This window comes from Papio anubis, chromosome 6 (assembly GCF_008728515.1).
Source record: "Papio anubis isolate 15944 chromosome 6, Panubis1.0, whole genome shotgun sequence".
NCBI classification, from domain to species: domain Eukaryota; kingdom Metazoa; phylum Chordata; class Mammalia; order Primates; family Cercopithecidae; genus Papio; species Papio anubis.
Window position 1 is genome coordinate 110,126,995 of NC_044981.1, and position 14,371 is coordinate 110,141,365.

At 39.9% G+C, this 14,371-nt stretch overlaps 1 protein-coding gene across 22 annotated transcripts in view; it reads left to right on the forward strand.

The window, feature by feature from the left end:
* Positions 1-14,371, forward strand: part of SYNE1 (spectrin repeat containing nuclear envelope protein 1) — a 523,271-nt gene that overhangs the window by 344,489 nt on the left and 164,411 nt on the right. For 20 of the 22 annotated variants that reach the window (XM_021936839.2, XM_031667714.1, XM_021936840.2 and 17 more), the window contains 4 exons: positions 426-620; positions 1,701-1,841; positions 8,371-8,538; positions 8,749-8,910. In XM_021936839.2, the coding sequence (XP_021792531.2) occupies positions 426-620; positions 1,701-1,841; positions 8,371-8,538; positions 8,749-8,910 (666 nt within the window). The remainder of the gene's footprint in view (positions 1-425; positions 621-1,700; positions 1,842-8,370; positions 8,539-8,748; positions 8,911-14,371) is intronic. The other 2 variants (XM_021936850.2, XM_021936851.2) reach the window with 1 other exon arrangement.

Genomic DNA, 14,371 nt, shown 5'->3' on the forward strand with positions numbered 1-14,371 from the left:
CATTTTTTTGGTGTGGTTTTAGCCATCACATGACCTAATTTCCATGGCATGAACCATCTGGTAAATTTCAGATGCTTTCCGCTTTTTAAGAAAGTTGTCAGTTCCTAATGTTGCGGAAGTTCATGGTTCCATATGGGGCCTCTCGCGATTAGAAACCATTCATTCGGCCTCATCCCCTCATTTCTCCTTTTGTGCGGACGCGGGGACGCGGGCTCGGGCACTTTGGCTGTGCCTGCGCTGCGCCGCGCAGCCTGCGGTCTGGCTCGGTAGCGAGATGCAGGAGGACTCGCCGCCTCCACATCCTGCCTCCCGGGCCCGCGCGGCTCTGCGTGCTCATTGGCCCGCCCTGCAGGAAGATGAACGCTACTACTTCTGTTTCCTTTTGATGCTGCTCTGACACCCCGGTGGGGGAAATGTTTCCTCAGGAGCTGGCGCAGAAAATTAAGGGCTACCAGGAGCAGATCGCTTCTTTGAATTCCAAGTGCAAGATGCTGACGATGAAAGCCAAGCACGCCACCATGCTGCTGACGGTGACCGAGGTCGAGGGGCTGGCGGAAGGGACAGAGGACCTGGACGGGGAGCTCCTCCCCGCGCCTTCGGCCCACCCCTCTGTGGTCATGGTAAGGATCCAGTAGGTCCCCGCGGCTTTGCTCTTTGACTGGAGCCTGGCGAGTGGCTCCATGTTCCCTCTCTGTGGCTGATTTCAGAGACCAGCCTTCGATCTTGCAGACTAAGAGGGAGAAACAGTTTCCTCAACTCTCTTTGACTACCTTTGGTCCGGGCCAATCTTTGACACTGTAAACAATGACAGTTAAAATGAAACTATGTGCTCAAGACAGCTGAATTACTTAACTTGTCAGCGGTCTGCCCTGTATTTGTTTATAATTTCGCAATAATACTGAGAGGCTCTGAGCTTTAAACAGTAATTTATTTGCACAATGTTTTAGTTGTCTGGGGGATGGGAAATTCATGGCACATATATTTAGTTGTGTTTTGCAGGCTAACTAGCTAACTACCTATGTGCAGGTACTGTACTGTATAAATGTTTAATACAATTTGGAAGAACAGCTATTGTTAGAAAAAATATGAAAACAGACAATCTAAAGCTTGGCTTTGGATTAAAATAAATCAACTGTTATTTTCTATTCTGTGCCACTATTTTCCTATACACTTGATATCTAAACTGCATTGAGTATTTTGGTGACTATAATGTTTTCCAGTGCTGTGTATTTTCCCTGATATGTGCTGTGCCTCAGGTAATGAGTAACCAAACCTGGGCCCATTTGGCAATATACTACTTTGGGTGCATTTATCTCCCTACGATATTAGAAACTTGAGATGTTCGCGAAAGACCAAGCTTTATTTCGTAGACCTTTCCTCATTTGTATGATTCATGATTTTTCCAGTTATTTATAAAGCCACAGACTCTCCAAAGAAAGGAAAATAATATTTAATCAACAACCAAACTTCAATGTCATATGCACCCCCATCCCTGATTGTTTTACAAATGATTACTAGCATCATATTCTCTTGAAAACACAACTTTTAAATACTAACACAGGATTAATATGTGAATTTGGGTCCTGGTAATTCTAACCTTTGTTTTATAATTAACTCTGTTTTGGCCTGTGCCTGAACAGGACTTATGTTAACATAGCTAATTGATTTTCATGTCCTTTGGGCTACATTTTACGTGGCAGATGACTGCAGGTCGCTGTCACACTTTGCTGTCACCGGTCACTGAGGAGTCTGGGGAGGAGGGAACCAACAGTGAGATTTCCTCTCCGCCTGCCTGTCGCTCCCCTTCACCTGTGGCTAATACAGATGCTTCTGTTAACCAGGTACCTCCCACTTGGCATTCCTCTAGCAATATTCTCTGGGCAGATGCAGGACTCCATTCTCTGATTCCATTAGACCGTGGGTATGAATCTCAGACTTTGTTGCATTTGGTTCCAGGGACACACCAATAGGTGTTATAGTTGCACAAACTATGATTGTCATGTGTCTCAGTAGGTCATCTCCTCTCCTGGGCTACAGAAAATGGCATGAGCAAAAATTAGGTCATGGGAATGATAGCCCAGAAGGCCCTATTTTAAGACATTATGGCCTTAGTTTCTAGCAATCATCTGGAATGGGGTTCTGCATCCAACAGAAAATGAAAGATCTGTGTCACCATTGTAAAATAACATGATTCGACGGCTTTATAACATGCATTGAATATAGTGTTGGCATTTACCAGCTCAGATTTTGAAGATGGGAAACTTCTGTTCGTTATGTCAGATTTCTTTATTTACAACTTGTGTACCAATTTAAGGAATGTCTGCCATGTTTATACTAGAATGCCTAGTAGATTTCAGTGTTTAACTTATCTTTCAATAATCTTAAATTTTATTTTCTATAAAATGGGGAAAATAAAATAACCATTTTGTTATAAGAAACTTTTACCATGTATTAAATGTAGATAATACTAAAATTAAATGTCAAAAAGGTTTTATGTCAAATATTAGATAGAAATCAAAAAGATGCCTTTATAGTAACCAAAAACATTTAATGCATGTTAAGTAATACTTTACTTTTTAGTGAAGACAACTAAAAAATGTAAACTATCCTATGAAATTATGTTTTTTCAAAGAAGTTGATATGTATTATTAAGGGAGAAGCATTAAACAGAGCAAATGTTTTATAACCTGTATTATAATTCAATATAATTCAGTTATATTACTTTTATTTTAAAGCAGAAGCATTCAGACTATCATAGGATTTCTGTGATGAAGAGAATCCTCTCTCATTAAAAAGAAAAGGAACGTCAAAATGATGAAACCTTTAGTTAATACAATTACACAGTTCTCGGTAAAAATCAGGATAGCTCTAGGGAAATTATCAACTCATCCATTCATCAAACACATTCTGACACCTGCTCAGCATGAAACCTTGTGTTGGTTCCTGAGGATGCAGCTGAGAAGGAGTCAGCATGGTCCTACCTGCAAGGCCCTGACAATCTAGAGAGAAAGGCAGACATGGGACAGATAATAACAACGTGATCAGAGGAAACTAAAAACAGCAACAAAAAAGGAGAAGTTCAGGGAGCCATGGGGGATTTGGGAAAGTGTTCTTCAAATTCTGATTTAAAAATATGTATTACTCATTCTTCGATGATTTGTCCTTCCCTGTGGTTACAGATGTTATTAGAGAAATTGAGCTATAGTCAGCTGATTATTATATAGAAAAAAGTTGTTCTATATAATATGGTCTAGGTTCTCAAAATTTTCAAACTGAATAGTAAATACTTATTTGAGACTTTGTGGAAAGTATATACCTTTTCCAAAATTGTAAATCTCCATGCTACTTCTTGTAAAGTGTCAAAGTATACATGAAAGTGCCCTAAAAATGATGAAGTATGCAAACATTTCTATCATTATTTCTTGACATTAACCACAAAGCTTCATCAGATCCTAACCCTCAGTAAGATTAGGCTTTGTTTTAATTCTTCCCTCTCCCCTAGACACAGGAAAACATCAATAAAATTGCATTGTTAATCTAAAATACTTACATGTGATGCTGCAAAATAGGGGGAAGTGCCTTCACTTAGTTTAAGACAGACAGGTTTACTCTGAGGGAGCTGTTAAAAAGGAAATGTAGTACGCTTGGTGTTCCTCAAACAAATCAACCCCATCATTACGGCCACATGTTATTTTTGTATAGTAATATAAGTTAGAAGACAATGAAAAAATATGACACCATGGCCAGCGATGCACTGGATTTATAACATTGTCTCTTGAAACTGAGGAGGACATGTAGGATCCCCGTAAGTTTCAGTTTTCAGATTAAAAACCCTGAGTTTTGTGCACAGAATGTGTACAACTGTTTCAGGGAGCAGCCAAATAGAACTGCTTTATAAAATCACAGTTGTTAAAAAAAAAAAAAAAAAAGGTTTCGTGCCTGCTGTTCCTGCAAGTAGATCTCCGTTATATAACTACCTGGTCCCACTCACAGTCAGTGTATTCTGTCTCTGACAGTAGCTATTAGCTAAAACGTAATAACAATTTAGCTTACTTGAAGGTAGAAATACTGAGGCATTCCCAGATTTTGCTGCAGGCTTCTTGATTCCCCTTAGAAGCAAGCCAAGTCTTAGACTCTGCAGAAGAGTTGAGAGAGGAATAGATGTGAAAAGAGCGAGCAAGAGTGTAACGGGAAAATCACTGGCCTCCAAGTGAAAAGCTCACACTGAGTTGCAGCTCTTCTTCCTCTAAGCTGAGTGCACCTGGGAAGTCCCTTCATACCCTCGTTTGTAAGTGAGAAGCGATACTACTCAATTCACAACGTTGTGAAAATGAAATGTGACATTAATCATGAAAGTGCTTTTCAAACTAGAAAATGCTGATCAAATAGTAGCTACAATTGTCCAGATTTATTTCCTTAGGAATCTACTCATAATAACTCTTATAACTTAGGCACATAAGCAATAAGAAATGTATTTTTAACAGTGACTCCTCACTACATCAAATATTGACTTTAGTAGTTATTTATAGTACTGAGTGATTTATTTTAATTGAATTTATGTATGTACCTCAAATAAATATAAAGTGTTCATCTATAAAAGGTGATGTATTTTCAAACCCTTTTAAGAAACCAGGAGTTGTCATTCCTGTCTGTAGGCATGAGTCATACACACATACACATACACACACACACACACACACACAGAGCGAGAGAGAGAGAGAGACTGCCAGAAAAAAATTATTTGTAATAAATTTATTTTATTGTAACTCTTTTGGGGGCCTTCTGTATTTATAATAGAGTATCTAATGTAAAATGTTTACACCATTTAAAGCCATTCCTGCTTTTCTTTGTGGACAGTAATAGTATTATTTACATGTATATAAAATAATATAATTTATAATATAAAATGCATTTACAAGCATGGTTTATTATGAACATATAGGCCAGCTTCTTATTTGCCAAACACTCCATAACATGCTCAGGGTGAAGACGAAAAACACTGACCCAGACAGCCCTTAGGGAGCTTACAATGTGTGCGAGGACAGGCAAATGCTTACAATAGAGGGTGGCAGGTGGTGTGGCAGAGGGCAGCACAGTGTTGTGGGAGGGTCTAGAGAAAGCACCTAAACTAGCTGGGGTCAGGCAGGGGTCAAGGATGGCCCTCTTTGGTTTTAAGGGGGGAGCACAGTTAGGCAGTTGGAGTGCAGTTGGGTCGTGTGAGATGAAGATTTTCAGGCAGAAGAAAACCACTTGTGGGAAGCTGTGGAGGCGGGAAGCAAAATGGCCCATCAAGGCAACTGCAAATAGTTTCAGTATAATTGGAGAAACATTGGAGGAGGAGAGAGGGAAGTGAGACTGAGAGGGATATGGGAACCACATCATGGAGGCCCTGAATGCCACAGGAAGGAATTTCAGCTTCCTCCAGAAGCTAATATTTAACCATTGAGGGAATTTAACGAGAAGCTGTGTATAGAACTGCGTTTTAGAACTGATACTTCTGGATCAATGTGGACAGGAGAATAGAGGTGTGCAAATTCAGAGCCAGGGGAGCAGTTAGAAACAGAAGTTGCACAGTCTCATGCTTGGTCCACCCTGGTGATAAAAATGAGAGAAACAGGTCAGGAGGGACTACAGAGGCCTGGACAGCTCCTGCCCCACATAAATGAGGCAATGTCTCCTCTGTTAGCATTACTTCAACAAAGACACAGGGCCCAGTGTTACCATACCTTGTGGTTTGCAAAACAAGCTGTGAATGTGAATTTTAATGAAATCTATCTTCATGAAGAGAGATTTTAAACAATTTAAAATGTTGTATAAGCCACACTAAATGTGTGCAGGTCAGAGGCAGCCCACAGGCTGCCAGTTTGCAACCTCTGAGTTAGGAAGTTGTTACTGTAATGAGAACTTGAACCAAGGCTGTGGCCAGGATATGCGTCGTTAGCACTTCATCCTCCCATAAGCAGTGGATGGTAAGGGGGAGGAGAAATCAGGAATAAATCCCAAGTTTATAGCTTAGGTGAGAAGACATTCCATTTATTGCAAGATGGATAATACTTCATTGTTTCATCCTCAATTGGTTCATTTTGGAAATGCTGACTTTGAAGAGCCTATAGGATATGCATGGATATGTGAGTCTGGAGCTTATCAATTCACCAGTATTGGTGAGTGAGTGAAAAACAAACTACAAAAGAGCAAGAGTTGAATGACTAGAAAGCTGGGAGGAGAACAGAGAGATTTTTTAGAAAGTGTTTCCAGAAAGGGTTTTTCAGTGCTATTGAATGCTAGAGGTCTGGCAAGGGAAGGGATGAAAATTTATCATGTTTTGTCATAGAAGCTGGTGAGAGCAAGCTCTGCAGTCATCAGGATCAAAGCCCAAACTGGAATTTAGAAGTGGATTGAGGGTGAGAAAGTCCCATGTGAAAATCACCCTTTTAGAAGTTGGATTATGAAATGAAAGAGAGAAAACAAAGAAATGAGGATGCAGCCTGTGCGTGCAGGTGCATTCACGTGTGACGGCCCATCACATTGTGAACTGCGGACTTTTTAGAAAATGTGATCTCCTTCAAGAAAACAAAGAAAAGAAACAGTGTGTGTAGGTGTTTTTAGATGGAAAAGTGAAAGTCAACAAAGCAGGAGAGGATGTTAATAGACAAGGTCCTTGAAAAGGCAGTTTGTGGGATTCTCAGAGTCTGTGGGAGAGTCAGGTTTAAGCAATGAAACTGGCAAGCATAAGATAAGGGTGAGTGTGAATATACATAGACTTTTGAAAATTTGAGAAGTTGTAGTATCTCCGTGACAGCTTGGATTGCATGTGTATGTGTGTGTGTGTGTTTGTGTGTGTATTTGTGTGTGTGTGTGTCAATAAGACACATGCATATATGCACCCTGGAAAGAAAAGCTGGATTGAGTCATGTTTGCGGTTTTCCAAGTGGATGAAGTAAAGGTTAAAAGAGCAAGAGAAACAAGAGTCTTGGCAAGAAAGGGGTTTAAGTAACTTTAGACATAACTGCAAGTCCAATTGAGTGATGACAGCATACAAGGGTGTGGAGGACTGAAGTGGGGTGGGAGTGAGTGAGGATCAATGGATCTAAACCTATTAAGGACATGAGGAGTAATCCACTCAAGACAGTGATAGGGTTAGGAATGAAGAGGAAGCAGTCTTCATGTTCCAATGTCATCAATAAATGTTGGGGACTCATCTGGAGACCTCAGGAACAACAACAAAATGGATAGAAGCTGTCATAGTCACTCAAATATTATTTCATGTAATCCTCAGTCCCACCCAAGGTTGGACCAGTGAGTGAACCAGTGTGCAAGATGTAAGTTATTTGCTCCAATTATATAGCTACACTAGAGGAGAATTTCACTAGAATCTCAGCTGTCCCAGTCTGAATTCATTCTACTGCATGACACTGCTACATTTGTTTCTCAGATGGCTGGAGCCTTCTTCAATACTTTTTACTAATACATGATTATCAATAAGACTCAGGTATTTTAAGCTGACATAATTCCCTTCAACAGTCCAACTGCAAAAACAATGAACTTTATAATAGCAATTACTCCCCCAATTAAATTTCTACTGAAATACAGATAAATAACCATAGAAACAATTGAAAACCATCTTTACTATGTCTCTTGATATATCTTTACTATATCTCTTGATATAGTACATTTTATCAATACAAATAAAATATGTAATGTTACTTATAACACAATAGATTTAAAAAATTTGAAAGCATGATATTTCATCATTCACTTTGATTTTGTGTGTGTGTATACTTTGAGGAAATGAATAGAAGAAAACCTTTATATTATTTGTTTCTTAGAGTAGTTGTAACTTCCCCATTATATTTTTCTTATTTAATATCAAAATATTTAAATTAATTCTGCAAATAATGAACCCACAAATAGTGAAGATCTGGCTGCATCTGTAGATTTAATTTTATTTAAGTCAAGTAGTTTTTAAAATTATTTAAAACTTTAATGAATACATTTGGCAACATTTTAGGAACTAGATCATTAGGATTCCCTTTTTTTGCTATTGTAATCAATCTTTAAATACATGTGTACTGCTTAAATCCTTTGTATTTCCATTTAACAAACATAGAATAAGAATGAGTTTTGGCAGCTTGAAATATTGGTAAAGTTGTTTTTTGATGTATATAAACAAAAATTCTGAAACAATTATAGTGTGCTTCGATACAGTCTTTAAACTTTTCTAGTCACAAGAGTTTACTAATTTACTAGTTTGTAGTGCTCCATAAAAGGTGTAGATCTGAAATCTCTCCTTGACATGACCAACAGTACCCAGAGCATATTAATCTAGACTTTTCTTCTTGTTTAATTCAGCACTGTGCTTTGCACTCACAGGACATTGCATATTACCAAGCCTTGTCTGCTGAGAGGTTGCAGACAGATGCCGCAAAGATTCACCCCAGCACATCAGCGTCCCAGGAGTTGTATGAACCAGGACTGGAGCCATCCGCTACTGCCAAACTGGGTGATTTGCAGCGTTCTTGGGAAACCTTAAAGAATGTGGTAAGTCTTCAAGGTGGACTTGGTTATGCCCACCAGACACCAGTAAACTTAGCGATTGTCTTATGAAACACATGCAGAGAGTTTACACATCCAGTCCACAGCTGAGTACCCTATGCTGGGCCACAGAGGTAAAGCACTGAAGAAAGAAATGTTGTAATCTGAAAGATAAGGGCCTGGGAAGTATTTGGTAACATCCCTTTTCTGGTGTAGATCAGTGAGAAGCAGCGCACACTCTATGAAGCTTTGGAACGCCAGCAGAAGTACCAGGACTCCCTCCAGTCCATCTCTACGAAGATGGAGGCCATTGAGCTGAAACTCAGTGAGAGCCCAGAGCCCGGCAGGAGTCCAGAAAGCCAGATGGCTGAACATCAGGTACAAATAGCCATGACTTCAGTTTCCTGCTTGATTAAATAAGTGCACTCTTGTGACTGTTTGGCCTGTCAGGCATGTGTTTGAGATAGCCAGTTGACTTTTTTTTTTTTTTTTTTAATCTTATCAGTTCTTCCAGAGTAAACAAGAGTCCTAATGATGGTCGTTTCTACTGCTGATTCAGGCAGGGATCTGAGAAAGAGAGAGAGAGATTCAGACTTTGAATCTAATTAAAGAAAGCTACATGCATTGATGTTGCTTTTTAACTTTGATTACACAAAATGTGTTTCCTTAGAGTTGCCAGGTTATTTTGGTTTTGTTGTGAGCCATTGTTGTAAGAATAAAATATACTCCAAATCTACCTTTTCTAGATATTGTAGTTTTAAGAAACTTAGCCAGGGGGTGTCCCTCCATTATTACTTCAGAAAATATGTCTCAGGCTTCATAAGTTCTGAGTCTCATCTTGTGATTGTCCCTGACTTAAATCATTTTTTAGAAGGTTAGACTAGGCAAAAAATTAGAGATCATTACATTAATCTAATGCAGAAAGATAATGTTAAAAATGTGTCCATTTAAAATGCATGCTAAGAAATGTTTAGAAATTAAAATCTGGTTAATACTTTGGCAGTCTGATGAGGTATGCTGTTAAAATTATATTTATTTGGTATAAGTAGGGTCTTAGGATACTGAGGCACACATTCTCCTACATATTCATCACCCTGATGTAGGAAAATGCTGCCTGTCTGGGACAAGAACCCAGGAGCGTTGACAGTCCTTCAGAAGGCAGGAGGGAAGAAAGATATTTTTAGATGTTAATTAAGAGCTATGAAAGCATGGCTTTCAAGCATGTTTATCAAAGACAGGGTAACTTAACAGCTTTAAGAGTGAAACATTGTACTTTGTCTTTCTTTTACTTTACATCTTCCTAGTTTTGGAAGCAGGATAACCTTGGAATACACTGCTTGTTCATATGTATAGTCAGATAAAGTTGCATTCTTTTGCAATATATATCTTTCAGTATAACACAAAAATGAGAACATTTCATCTAGAGACAGCATATTGAGAAATAGTGGTTTCAGGTTTTTTACACTCTTGTAGCTTCTGAAGATAGAGATCAAAGTGAATAGTGTCCATTTTTAGGCCTTATTTTGGTAAAAAAACAAAACAAAACAAAACTACCTTCTGTAGGTCTTTCTGCTATCCTATAGTCACCCACCCTCAGCCACATTTGTAGAGGGTGCTATGAAAGCACAAAGTGAGAATTAACCCTTGTTATCCAAGACCAGATCAATCAGGGGGACAGTCAGGGGCTTGGGGGACTATTAAAATGCCATTTACTTCTGAGCTTCCCCCGTTTTATCACTAGAGTGCTAGTCTCCCAAACCCCTCTCCTTTCTAAAGGGGCCTCAGTGTCTCCCATTTCTCTTTAGCTGGTACCCCAGTTTTCTGTTGCCAGTGGCCACCTCTTTCTCCTCTGAAGGGGTGTCCCTATTGCTCCAGTGTGCTCCCTGGGGCTCTTGGGTCTTCCTTGCTCCTGCGGTTCTGTCTGTCCAGCTGTTCCCTGCACCTCTGCTTCACTGTACTGGAAGGAGCCAGAGGGCTTCCTTCAGGTTGAGTACGTGCTCCTCAGGGCAACCTCGATGGCTGTTCTGCAGGAGGCCCCGTTCTTTAAGCATTCAAAAGGAATATAGTGTAAATTACGCAAGGACTGGATTAGAATGCATTTGAGGGTCACTCACTCAGATTATCAGATGCCGATGTTGCAGAAAGTTTAAGTAGTTTGAGCCTCTCTCCAGCTTCAGGACATCTCCACCTTTGTTCAAGCTCCCTATTCTTGTAGCCCGGGCGGCTGCCCATAATTGCCAAAGACCCATCACTGGCTCCCACAATATTTAGGAGCTGCATGAAAACAGGATCCTGGTGGCCTGCTCTGCCCTTCCAGAGTTCCTCATGGAGAATGCAAGTTAGCTTCCAATCAGCACCACCACCCTGTTGCTCAGGCATTAGGATGGAAACACACAGAAACCGAATGTGGAGCAAAATGATGATTCTGTTCAAGAGATTTAATGGAGACAACTCAAAATTGCACATTAATTCTGAGAATTATAAATTAGAAGTGAATCTGTGACTTTTCTTGTCATTAAGGTCAACCACGTGACTTTTTGTCCCTTTCTAAGTTGGCAGTAGCCGTGCTAGCCATCGCAGCAGTAAGGTGGTACAGCTAATTTAATGAAGATGACCAGTCACTGGGGCTTAATGTTTTATTAAGAGAGAAAATATATTCATGTTATATTAACTAATTCTATTAATATTTTATATTAATATAATTAGAACATATTAATGTTCTAATAGGAGGGAAAGAAAATAGCAATAATGTAGAATTTAGTATAATTTCATGTATCATTACATATCTACTATTTTTTCATATGAGCTATTTTTGCTACCTTGTGCTATCTGTGCCTAAGTTCTACAAGTTCTGGAACACAGCTGCCTACATGAAAAGCTGGTGGTATCTCAGTATCTAAATTTGTTCTTAGCTTCTGGAATGGTACTTTAAAAATTTCAAGCACTGTTATAGAATTACTATTTCTAAATTTCAACTGAATGGGCGTGAGGAAGTCCAGTATGGTTTTTTATATTTCCTAAAAATTAATAGACATACTTTAGTTTTTACTTCTTTCCCAACACTCTTTTGGAAGTATTCACGTTTTTTTAAGGAAGTAACCTAATTCCTGCACTTTCCCTTTAAACACTTGTCTAAACTACTGAATTTGTGTGGAATGCTGTGCCTTTCTGATTATCCTCTCTAAATTGTCTTATAGATTTCATTTTTTTTTTCTGAGACAGAATCTCACTCTGTTGCCCAGGCTGGAGTGCAATGGCGCGATCTTGGCTCACTGCAACTCCACCTCTCAGGCTCAAGCGATTCTCCTGCCTCGGCCTCCCCAGTAGCTGGAATTACAGGTGCTTGCCACCATGCCAGGCTAATTTTTGTATTTTTAGTAGAGATGAGGTTGTACCATGTTGGCCAGGCTGGTCTCGAACTCCTTACCTCAGGTGATCCACTCACCTTGGCCTCCCAAAGTGCTGGGATTACATGCTGAGCCACCACGCCTGGCTGTCTTACAGATTTCATTTTAAGGCTTGAATGCAGTTCATGAGCTGACTTGTGGCTGTTGTTCTGACTGTTAAGCCCTCTGTCATTGCGAACTTATTATCGTGGGCATCTGGTGCTTTGGGGACATGTGTTGCCACACTAAGCTCAGTGATAAATAGGACACAGAGCTCTGTGGTTATTTTGTTTTGTTTTTTCATATATGTAACAACTAAAATAGAATATGGGAAGAAATGTGGTCTCTCATCTGATCTTGGAAGTGAAGCAGGGTTGGGCCTGGTTAGTACTTGGATGGGAGACTGCCCAGGAATACCAGGTGCTGTAGGCTTAAAAAAAAAAAAAAAAAAAAAGAAAAGCCAGGCGCGGTGGCTCGTGCCTGTAATCCCAGCACTTTGGGAGGCTGAGGCGGGCGGATCACAAGGTCAGGAGGTCGAGACCATCCTGACTAACACGGTGAAACCCCGTCTCTACTGAAAATAGAAAAAATTAGCCGGGCGTGGTGGTGGGTGCCTGTAGTCCCAGCTACTTGGGAGGCTGAGGCAGGAGAATGGCGTGAACACGGGAGGCGGAACTTGCAGTGAGCCGAGATCACACCACTGTATTCCAGCCTGGGTGACAGTGCGAGACTCCATCTCAAAAAAAAGAAAAAAATAAAGAAAAGGAAACATTCCAGCCTGGTCAACACGCTGAAACCCCATCTCTACTAAAACTACAAAAATTAGCTGGGAGTGGTGGCACACACCTGTAGTCCCAGCTACTCAGGAGGCTGAGATAGGAGAATTGCTTGAACCTGGAAGGTGGAGGTTGCAGTGAGCCGAGATGGCACCTGGGTGACAGAGAAAGATTCCATCCCCTACAAAAAAAACAACAAAAAAAATATTATGTTCATGTAGATAGTTCTGAAAGTCACATAACATAAGGTCTGTGTTTCTTTTCACCCTTGCTATTAAAGAGTTTTTATGTTAGAGAAGCTCATAGAACTTCTCTAAGCTATGTAAGTGTCATACACATGCCAAGTTTGTAATTACAAATCAGAAACCCAGAAGCATGCATTTCATCTCTTTCTCCTTATCTTGAATCATATATTGTCAGGTAGCTGATGGCCACCAGCTCTTATACTCAGAGTTATGGGACTGAAGACATATTTGATGGCTGAAGTTTTTTTTAATTGAGGTGAAATTCACATAACATAAAATTAACCATTTTAAATTGTCCAATTTAGTGGTATTAGTACATTGACAGTGTTGTACAACCACTGCCTGTCTCTGGTTCCAAAACATTTTTATGGCCCCAAAGGAAAATTTCATGCCTCCTGAGCATGGCTGCTAGATCTTTAAGTTAAAAACTCTAGCTACCTTCCAAAAATGTCCACTCACCTTTAAGAGTAAACTCAAGCATGAGCGGAGAGGACTGCCTCTAACAAGATTTAAGTGAGGCTGGGCACAGTGGCTTACACCTGTAATCCCAGCACTTTGGGAGGCCAAGGCGGGTGGATCACTTGAGGTCAGGAGTTCAAGACCAGCCTGGCCAACATGGTGAAACCTTGTCTCTACTGAAAATACAAAAATTAGCTGGGCATGGTGGCGCGTGCCTGTAGTCCCAGCTACTTGAGAGGCTAAGGCAGAAGAATTGCTTGAACTCAGGGGGCGGAGCTTGCAGTGAGCTGAGATCCTGCCACTGCATTCCAGCCTGGGCAACAGAGCGAGACTGTCCCCCCAAAAAATAAAAAAAAGATTTAAGTGAACAGTTCCAGATTTTCCTAATTCCTTCGTTACTGACTGCAGAACATTCAGAGAGCTATTTTAGAACATTGTGAGTTTTAAATGGAAGCTGATAACTTCAGTGTGCACCTGGTCGGTCAAATCCACTGAGATTTAATGAGGTAGTGCTGGTGAGAGTTACCAACACATTAGACAGAAAACAGAAATCTGATTGTGGGCTACATTTGGTGGAAAGTAGGTTAAACGAGATCTAACCAGGACTTTGAGGAGACAGAGTTTGAAAATTTGGAATGGCAACAGGAGTGGGTAGGAGGCACTATAAATGTAAATGTGTGTGGAAAAGCACAGAAGAGAGAATGAGAATGAACACAGTGTGAAATTGTTAGGAGGCTCTTCTTGCTTGTACAGAAGGATCAGTGTAAAAACAACAACAACAACAACAACAAAGACATAATAAGATCCATCTAATTATGGAGGAGCATTTAAAATCAGACCAAATATAGATTTGATACTTTCAGCATTCAGGCACAAAACATTATTATGAAATAATAGAAAATACTGAATGGAAGTTTTTTTAATGTATAAGACTTTGAATGTATAAAAAATACTTTGAATATGTAATAAACAA